The sequence below is a fragment of the Haliotis rubra genome, unplaced genomic scaffold (assembly GCF_003918875.1).
Source record: "Haliotis rubra isolate DU_JTF1 unplaced genomic scaffold, ASM391887v1 Scf23, whole genome shotgun sequence".
Lineage (NCBI taxonomy): Eukaryota > Metazoa > Mollusca > Gastropoda > Lepetellida > Haliotidae > Haliotis > Haliotis rubra.
The window spans coordinates 2,042,513-2,053,513 of NW_025766336.1; the positions used below are offsets into that span (position 1 = coordinate 2,042,513).

The 11,001-nt window shown below is 37.1% G+C and overlaps 1 protein-coding gene across 1 annotated transcript in view; it reads left to right on the forward strand.

Annotated features, from left to right (window-relative positions):
* The window catches only part of LOC124277985 (kinesin-like protein KIF19), a 45,745-nt gene extending 35,520 nt beyond the window's left edge, over positions 1 to 10,225 (forward strand). The window contains 11 exon segments of the mRNA XM_046713713.1: positions 58 to 135; positions 404 to 470; positions 601 to 617; positions 620 to 764; positions 1,246 to 1,459; positions 1,849 to 1,952; positions 3,229 to 3,278; positions 3,954 to 4,518; positions 5,100 to 5,160; positions 6,915 to 7,685; positions 7,821 to 10,225. Coding sequence (XP_046569669.1) covers positions 58 to 135; positions 404 to 470; positions 601 to 617; positions 620 to 764; positions 1,246 to 1,459; positions 1,849 to 1,952; positions 3,229 to 3,278; positions 3,954 to 4,518; positions 5,100 to 5,160; positions 6,915 to 7,042 — 1,429 coding nt within the window. The 3' untranslated portion in view covers positions 7,043 to 7,685; positions 7,821 to 10,225.
* The last annotated feature ends 776 nt before the right edge of the window (positions 10,226 to 11,001 follow it).

Genomic DNA, 11,001 nt, shown 5'->3' on the forward strand with positions numbered 1-11,001 from the left:
TTCAGTAGTTAGCAGTTGAGCCTGAATGGTTGTGTGAATCTGCACAATGTATTGCAGGAAGACATTGATGGAGCTGAACAACGCGTCCATGGAGATCAGCCTGGAGACCAACAGGAACCAGCTTGTCATCAGCGAGTGAGTAGTCTACACTGCTTTATGTTCATCAATACACCTGATCATCAAGAAAGCATTACATCACCTTGTATTCTATACCTATGATCATTGGAATCATTCTATTTCAATAAAAGAGTATCTTCTGTACTCACAGGTAGGCCTATGTTTTAGTGAATAGTATGTCCATATAAGGAAATAAGGATGTACACTTAACACATTGTCATCTGTCTGGATAGAAAGAAAATAATTATGACTTATAGAGGTGACAGACTCACTGACTCTGTTGTAGGTGGGATGTTGAGAAGGCCGAGGATCTAAGCGAGAGGATGGTGACAGCACAGACAACAAGTTCAAAGGTACTAACATCAAACATACTGTAGCCTCAGTAAATAGTTATTGTGGCACTCATGTGTTCCATCACAATGCCTGAATATAGTGAGATCATTGTCTATGTAGCACCTTATCAGAGCCTACCGGTGTTTCCAGATGAGCGGGACAGCCAGGGCAATGTCATACAGCCAGATGAAGTGCGTGTTGCTCGGGATGAGCTGAAGGTGCTACACGAGGAGAAACACAAGACAGAGCGTGTGCGGTCAACAGTCAGGCGGGAGCTAGAGACAGCCAAACACAAGATGAAGAAAATGGAGGAGGTGTGTAGGCAAAACTTGATATTTTGGTTATTCTGAGACATCACATCCTCCTTTAGCAGTCTCCAATTACATTTATGTATTACAAAACTCTTATCTAATTTTAATTGTGACCATGTTACATCACTTTGAAAAACAATAGCTGTAGCTAATGACTAAGGATGTTAGCCTACCTCTCCATGTTCCACATCATCAACCACATCACAAGTGATACTGCTCTGGCCAGTCTCAGTATATCACAGCATGTAAGTTTGATGTTGGAATAAAGCTCAAAATGCTGTCTTATTTTCACCATATGCATGCTATGCTGTACTGACCAACCATGGAACAAAGCCAAGTTAAGTCTAGAATTGGATCCATGACACTCTTGCAGACATGCATCACTGTTTTCCAGACCGTCTCCATAATCAGTAGCATTCCAGGCTAGAGGTTGACAAGGTGTGTGTTCAGTAGCCTCTTGGTAACCTGAATGATTATGTTCCAGATCATCCCCCAGCGTATCGGGGATGACGACCAGCAGGAGATCCTGCAGTTGCTGTGCAAGGTGCACGCGCTTGAGATCGAGAACCTGGAGGTGAAGTCAGCTTGCCTCCTGCGGGACTTCACCATTAAGAAGAAGGACATGATCATCACACGCTTCAGACACCACCGCAACCTGTGTGACGAAATCATCAAACAGCAGAGACGGCTCATCACAGGTGTGTGTACAGAGGCAGTCAGCTAGTTGTGGGATCCAATGCTATCCTTCACCATCTAACAGACTGTATAAAGTATTGTACCTCTCTTGATTTTCAAAGTTTAAGTTTCACTGAAATCATTTCATGGTATCAGTCAGGAGGCAATTTGGGGAGGGATGAAATATATGGTAATAAAGGATATATATTTTTATGACGATTTGAGATTGTGCATTCAGGTAAAACTGTTATTCTTTTACTCATAAAATATTGATGTTGACTAAATTATCACTGAAGATACTGATGATGAAAAAAGTGCATGTGGAATATCTGGACCATCTGACTTGTTGCACTTTCCTTCCACTGGCACAAGAGTAACCGGCATATTTACCTGTGATATCTCTCCTCCATAGATAACAATGTCACCTGCCCGAAGGAGCTTGAGGATCTCTATCATCTGTACACTGTGGAGAAGGAGGATAAGGTGCTGTATGGTGACGACTCAGACACACCCAAGGTACGAAGAAGTACTTCCTCGTTCAGATTTGACCATCCAGAGAGGACCAATCCATTTTTATATAGTAGAAAACTTAAACAACTGCCAAGACCTAACAAAAGTAATTCTTGAAATAGTACTCATATTGATTTTATGTTTTGGATCAAATGCAAATGCATGTATACAAAACTGTGAAAATATATTACACTTTGCATTTTAAATCAGTTGGTGTCTAAACTTCTTGACCCAAACGATTTGTGTTTGGTCAGTAGGGGAAAACAGTTCCTAATGGTATTTTGTAAGTGGACATGATGTGAGCTTTGTTGGAATCTCTGGTCTTGAAGAAGACATTTGTTCATTGATGGAGGGAGAGTGTCATGACCCATATAAGCATATATTGTAGATATTGCTTTTGTCTTCAGTTAAACACTTGACCTATGCAGCATTCTAAGTAGACAATTGTTCCTCTGTCTTTCCTGAAACATTTGATATATACATGCATTTATAGCACACATTGTTCCTCTGTCTTACCTGAAATACTTGATATATACATGCATTTATAGCACACATTGTTCCTGTCTTACCTGAAACATTTGATATATACATGCATTTATAGCACACATTGTTCCTCTGTCTTACCTGAAACATTTGATATATCATGCATTTATAGCACACATTGTCCCTCTGTCTTACCTGAAACATTTGATATATCATGCATTTATAGTAGACATTGTCCCTCTGTCTTACCTGAAACATTTGATATATCATGCATTTATAGTAGACATTGTTCCTCTGTCTTACCTGAAACATTTGATATATACATGCATTTATAGTAGACACTGTCCCTCTGTCTTACCTGAAACATTTGATATATCATGCATTTATAGTAGACATTGTTCCTCTGTCTTACCTGAAACATTTGATATATACATGCATTTATAGCAGACATTGTTCCTCTGTCTTACCTGAAATACTTGATATATACATGCATTTATAGTAGACATTGTTCCTCTGTCTTACCTGAAATACTTGATATATACATGCATTTATAGTAGACATTGTTCCTTTGTCTTACCTGAAATACTTGATATATACATACAATATATAGTAGACATTGTTCCTCTGTCTTACCTGAAATACTTGATATATACATGCATTGATAGTAGACATTGTTCCTTTGTCTTACCTGAAATACTTGATATATACATGCATTTATAGTAGACATTGTTCCTTTGTCTTACCTGAAATACTTGATATATACATGCATTTATAGTAGACATTGTTCCTTTGTCTGCAGCCGCTGTCAACAGGAACAAGACAAGTGAGCAGTTTCACAGATATAGGCGGGTAGGTTATAGATTCATTTTAAAATTTGTTCATACATTACCCCAAACTTACAACTTCAAATGTTACAATGTTTCATATGCAATGTTTGCATAAGTCAGATGTTGAATGAGTCTGGTTTGAACCATATTAATAATTCCATGTTGTAAACTGTTGAGTAGGGCTGTGAATTGGAAAATATATTGTATTGCAATATACATGTATTGCAGTTCAAGCACCTGTATTGCAATACATATCGGGATATATTGTGAGCTTAAATGTTTGACAGTAAGTGCCACAAATTGTACATGTCAATCCTATTTTCTACATTATAAGTCCCTAAAATAAATGTTATGGTTCTGACAACAAACATCTATCTAAAGATTAGGTTGCATAGTCTTGTTATACAATTTAGAGTATGTACAGTACGCCACTTTGTCATTGAATAACGAAAGAAAGCATCTGTTTTGAATGAAAGTCTGTATAGATTTTAATTGAAACTATAAAGATAATCACAAAACTTCATATATGTTTTTAACCCAAAATACCAGTTCTCAGAAAATCCTTTACAGTACGTATGGTTTGAAATGCATATTGCGGTATACCAATATACCAGAAATACTGTGCAGTCATACTGTGGAGTGACTTTTGTTATTGCTAGTAGCATTCACTCACTCACTCATTTCTACGTGATTGTAGCCATGACGATGATAAGTTCTTCACACCAAGTGCCAAGGCCAAGCATCTTCAAGGTCTCAGTCAGATCTGGACAGCAAGTCAGTATATGGAGAACCTCAACAGTAGCAGCACCATCTATAATCCTGTCGCAGCATCACGGCAGTCGTTTGATGATAAAGAAGTTATCCAGAGCAATACTCGCAACATTGCAGCACTAGCAGCTAAAAAGAGGACCAAGGCTCATCACGATCACCTAAACGCTGAGAGACAGGGTCATGGGTCACGACCTCTCTACCGACCGAGTCATGATAGTGATGCAGGGGCCTTAACTCCAAGTCGTCTTGCAAAACATAACAGGACGTATGGTGATGGAATGACTCATACAAGTACGCCACCTAGTGATGACAACATCTCGTCAGTGACTGTGGAGAAACTCAGTATACATACAGACATTTCCCTGCCTGTTATTTCGGCATCTGAGGAGCGGTATCGAGGAGGAATCAGGAAGGTGTCACGGAACGAAGTGGACCAGAAGAGGAAGAAGCGAGGACGCAACTTTGATGTTGTCAGCAGCTATTCACAACAGGTAGACGCATATCTCCAGATCTGTTTCAGGTGTAGATCCATGATTGATAGTGGTTTCATCTCTTTATTAGGTACCTTCAGTGTATGAAATAAGGCCCGTCCGACCGCCTGATCTGGGCTAGATTCCTGACAGACGGTCTAATTTTATAGCTAGACAGCCCGATGGATGGGTGCAAAAAAATATTCAGATAACATGTCCACTGGCACTGTCTATTTAGTATTTAAAAAGGACTGGTTAAATCTCTTCTGGGCTGGTAGGTTTTTGAAGTTACCAGCCCAGATGTCGAGCTGGGTTTTTGGCTTATTTCATACACTGGTACCTTTACATTTTTGAAGGTGTGAGCTTTATGTATTTAAAAAATATATATATTTCAATATGAATAGATCTTGAATTTAGGATTTGTTTTTCACACCGCTGACCTCATCTTAACTCAAAATATGTATGATATCTAATTATCCTTTGATAAAATTATAACATGCATATCATGTTTAACCATACTGCAATAACAACTAAATGGCGATGGCGTTCCATCATTTTTCGCTTAGCATAAGTAATAAAATAATGCTGTTTCAAATTTGCAGCGTCTCAATTCTAAGAAGACAACAGCCACAAGCAGCAACAAGTACATTGGTCGCAGCAAAGGTGAGACAACTCTTTCTGAACTAGCAATGCCAATCCCCAAATGACAATAACATCAGTAGCGTCTATGCTGTGTGTCAAGAACACAGTTTTAGCATAAATATGTATTAGAGGATATGTTCAAATAACTGTCCAACATTGTTTATCAGAGAAGTTAGATCATATAGTATGCTTAAAAGATATAGAACTGGTTCTCAGCCAATGGCTTTTGAAAAAAAGGTGCATGATGATAGCATTTTCTATTATTATCATTTTTTAACCCTGGGGAACAAGACATAAAATGTTCCTTGAAAATAACAATACTGGTAACCTTATCCCTTCATCCAATTTGAAGCAGATTGAGGTGGTCACCATGGTAACTCTTCAGGCAAGACGACCAAGCTGTCGTACAGTTGTAATAGGCAGAACTCATCTTGATGTTATCCCATGTATATACTGTATGTACAATATATGCGGTTAAGAGAACACACAATGCATTCATGCCTATTAATCAGTTAACCAGCTGTGTGTGTTTACATGTTTTATGGTCATCTCCGCCAATTCATATCCAGTGAATTAGTATTAAATCCTTACCATCACTTGCAATCACTATATGAGATAATTGATATATACAATGTGCTCATGAAAATACCACAAAATACATGTATTGCCAGTGTAGGAAAGATAGCCCGTCCCAACGTCCGAGACGGGTGAATTTTGTGGAGGATGGGTTAAAAAAATATCTAGTCGTTCTCATGTCGGGTCAATTTTAGCAAACCAATGACATATATATAATGATTATAACCTTTTTGAATATTTACTGCCGAAGGTGTTTTATTTATATTTGGAGGACAGGCTAGATTTTGGCAGGACTGGTAAAAAATTTGACCTGCCAGTCCTGTGGACAGGCTAGATTTTCTACATCTTTCCTACACTGGTATTGCTCTTAATATCAAACAGATTAAAAATGAACAGGATATTCTAGTATACAGTCTAGAATAACACCCGCATACAACAAGCTTTGATTTTGTTTCCCAACCCAAAGTGATTATTGTAAGCACATAAACCCAGAAATAACATCTCAACAAACATAAACTGGAGTACTGATGTTTGTCCTGTTATTTCCCCATCTGGCCATATAAGTGTTCATTGTATGTGTGGACTTCCATTAGCAAGGCATTATAATAATGTTATTCAAGATTGCAAGATTCTATGCATTAATTTTGGTGAAATTGTATGTGAGCTGCTCAGCAAATCACACCTCACCACGAAATCTCCTTGAAACGAAAGTTACTCATAAGACCTGCAAAGTCTCTTACCACTATAAACTCATTTGCTGTACCCTTTGTTTTGATTATGATTCTGGCCATGAAAAGTATTTTCAAAACAAAACCCTCCATAGATGGGGGGGGATTTGTGAACAGCTGATGGCAATGTCTGGCTATTTTACAAGGCAAATACACACGTATACACATGAATTTCTGGATGTGAAACAGATCTGTAATTTCATTTCAAGTTTCCTACTGTTATTAACCAAATCAGTGAGAGTAATGTGCAAGCAAAGGGAAGGAACTGCATGGTGTATTGGACCTCGATATTCATATTTATTTCAGCAATTCATGGCCAGGATGCAGCAGTCCTGAGAACAACACTATTTTTTAAAGTATTATGTGTCTATTATTTTTCACTATGAAAGCATTTATTTGTGAGTGAAATTAGGTGATGTGTACCTTGTCTCTTCTCCTTTATGCAGTCTGTAATCCCTATCACTGTTGCAGGCTCAGACTCCTCTGCTGTCAGTACTCCCCAGCAACAGCCTCGGCGAGATCGTAAGGCTCTACCCACAATTCCTGGCTCCTACAGGAAGGAGACTATTCATGTTACAGGGATCCACTTGCCACGGTGATCATGTGATGAAGGAAACACAGGCATAACCTTTGCCCTTATGATCAAAGGTCAACCAATGAAACATGTTGATCTTACATAGCCATGACCGTGATTCAAATGTGGCTAAAACATAGTGACAATACAAATATGAGGGCCAATATCATTAAAACATTAGACAACTAAACCAGTTGATCACTTTATGTCCATATATTCTATCTGGCATGAAATTTTTGCTTCAGACCTACAGCTGTTTGGAGAAAAACGTGGACTGTTTGTAATTATTTTTCAAAATTGTTATTTTGTGTTATTTAGGGTAGTCATGCACCAGAATGTATTTTTCTCTGCATTCTAAATACTGAAGACAGGTAAAAATAATTTGGGTTATGTTGGGAATTGTTTTGATTGTTTTAACGGTACATTGCCATGAATATGATACCAAGACACATACAGAGATGTTGGAAATTTTTGTGTGAAAAGTATTAAATTGAAGAGAAAAAAAAAATTTCACAAGAGTGTACTGGAGTCTTGACTCTGGCCAGTTTGCTGTTGATAACCTACCGGTATGTCTGAGCAGACACATTTTCTCCTCTGCCAGAATACCAAAGCTTTCTCTAGCATGACAACTGTGCCTTTTGTCTGCAATTTAGACATGATTATTGAAGGTGTGCACATACACTATTGAATGTGTCCAGACAACACTATTGAAGGTGTGCACATACACTATTGAATGTGTCCAGATGACACTATTGAAGGTGTGCACATACACTATTGAATGTGTCCAGACAACACTATTGAAGGTGTGCACATACACTATTGAATGTGTCCAGATAACACTATTGAAGGTGTTCTAACACACTATTGAAGGTGTTCAGACACACTATTGAAGGTGTTCAGACATTATCAAAGGTGTTCAGACAGACTATTGAAGGTGTTCATACAAAGTGCGGGTATTCAGTGTGGGCTGGGAAATGTGGTAACACTGGCTACAGCTATTGAAGGGTATTCTCTTAAACATGTGAGCTGACCATGTTGGAAACTAAGTGCTGTATTTCATGGTATTTATCTATTTATCACCCTATTCTGACTTGTCTTGACTTCAGCATACACTATGCATGTATATTTCTGTTGATCTAAACCTCTTTCTCAGGATCTGTTGTATATAATATATATACTCTTGTATTTATATTGGTAGTACACACCACTTTGCTGAATATCTGTGCTGAATAGAAAGTGCCAATAATGAATGTTAACTTTCTTTGATTATTTACGGCACATATATGATATTGAAGCTGTGTTTGTTTGTCATTGGAGAAAATGATTGACATAAATGTTGAGACGTGTCTTGTGGAAAATGTGATATGGCAAGATCAGCACATCCAACCATTGCTGGACTTATCGAGAACAATGTTTGCACTAATGTAAACATGCAACTCTGAATAGACAAATATCAAAATGATTTAAATATATGTCTGTTTAACATTGCTATAATGTTATTCTCATGGAAAAAAACACATTGTTTGCAAATTAATATTGCCACAATTACTTAATTAAAGTTTTCTGCCCTCCCTGGCTGACTGGAAGACACTGCACTGGTGTTCTGCTGTTTCCTAGCTGTTGATATTGTGTGTATTACTTCTTTATATCAGAGTTCCGTCCAGTACTAGTTCATCGCACGCAGCAGGGTACAGCCACACCAAGTCAATTACTTGATCTGGATATAACATGGAGCAGTCACAACACTGACATTCCCTGTGGGCAATAATATACAAAGTATATGTTTTTATGTAGAATGTTACACATAACCCAACTAATATCTGAAAAACATGTCTCTTGAATGGACAGACTTGTTGATATAGAGTAGCCTTTTTGGTGGCCGCTTTCTAATGGGTTTATTTGACAAGAAATTATTTGTTTGAACTTCCTTGATAAAGTAATCAATTTGTTGTGGCCTAATCACTTCAGAAGTGATGTCTCCCACTTCTGTGTAAACTTTGATTTGATAATCACCTTCTGTTGCAGCAGTCAACTTTTATTAATGTGTTAACTGATATTTGTGTGAAACACGCGACTATTTCTCCCCTGAGTTTCCACTTTATCTTGTGTATAACTGTGACTGATGTACATTAGTGTGTGTCATCTGCTCTCTGAATTGGGAGAAAGGCAGCTCGGTTTCACAATAATTCTTCAATATGTGTATTTATCATCAGAAGGCTGGTTTTCAAGCCTTTAATGTCCAATTAGAATTATTCATTTCATTCACCATAAACTGACTGTTGATGCAATTTTATGATACTTTAGGTGTAGAGTTGTGGCAAGAATTGAACATTTGATACGATAAGATATGAATTTATTATTCAGGAGAGGTTGAACATGTTTGCTACATTAACTGCTGACTTTGTAGTAGCAGCACCTGATCTTTCTTGTGATATGACATATAGGGCTTCCCTCACTACTGATTACCATACTGCTGCTGCCTGTGCTACTATGGTGATGACAAGCTTTAACCCATTGCTGCTGCTGACAAATTATTTAAGAAATATCAATTACTATTCTTTCCCATAAGAAAATCATGTAAAATAATACTTTTCTCTTAAGCAACCATTTGTTCATATTTGAAATGAAGCAAGTTTTTTGTTTTATTTTATGAAATATAATTATAACCTTTGTGTAATATATGATGCAAATTGTTATCAAAATCATGAACCACATTTCCATATTTTGTTACTGTATTTCCAATTGTTTCTTAGTGCATGTAGTGTAATCATGATATATCCCGTCATTGTAATATATAATGTATTTAGAATACTTTACACTTGAAATATTATACATAAATTAATCCATTTGTTGTGCCTACATCATATCAAAATTCAAATACATTATCTTAGTACATAAAATCAACAAATGCACCCATTTTTGGACATGGGTGCAACATTTCATTCTTGAATCATTTCAAGTGTTTTGTGTTTCAACTAATATTCAGAACCACTTTGAATTTTGATTTGTAATATCTGATGAGAAATGTAGAGTATTTGCAAAATATTACGCCCCCTTTTGACACTTTCCGTGTGCTGGACTTTAGTTTTTACATTTCGAGATTGTTTCGATATATCGGAGAAAAGCATCGTTTTAGCACATGTTGATGAAGAGGTCAATCTGAACATATCATTGTATGATATATTTCAATAAAGTATGTGAAAAAATATGTGTGGTGAGAATCAATCAAGTAAGGTGTTTTGAAGCTAGGGTTTACAGATCCACCTGGAACTGGGTTTTCAAGCCCTCAAGACAACGATTACAGATAGCCAGGAATTGAGTTTACAAGCTCTGCAGACAGGGTCTGCCAGAAACTGGCTTTACAGTGCCTCCAGAAATTGGGTTTACATTGCCAATAGACAGCGTTTACAAGACCACCAGGAAATGCGTTTACAAGCCCTCCAGTATAAGGTTTACATTTCCACCTGAAAGCATTTACAGGTCCACCAGAAATTGGGTTTACAAGACCCCAAACCTCTCTGAACTATGTGTCAGATTTTTCTACTTATGTAGTTTAATTAAAACATTTAGAAATTGATAACTATATATTCTCTAAGTTAGCTTCCTGAATTAAGCAAAATTTTTATTTCATGTCTTTCCAAAATTTGTTACTAATATTTTGAATGATTTATGCTGATGTCAGTAAAACTAGTATGTGATGGAATGGGGAAATATGACAGATTTGCAAAGAGGTTACCACATACCTGCTGAGGTCAACATCCTCCTTATCCATTAGATTTGTATCAATGAAAGGCAACTATATCTAACATTTTGAGTCCCTTTGTGATGTGAACATTCAATAACCTCTTACATTTAGTTTTGTCACGGCCAACTGATCATACATGTTGCAAAAATGGAGATATGAACCCTTTAGTTATTTGAGTGACAAGTGTACATATATGATTGGAAAGGCATATTTGGCATATTTGATCCTGTCAACTGACA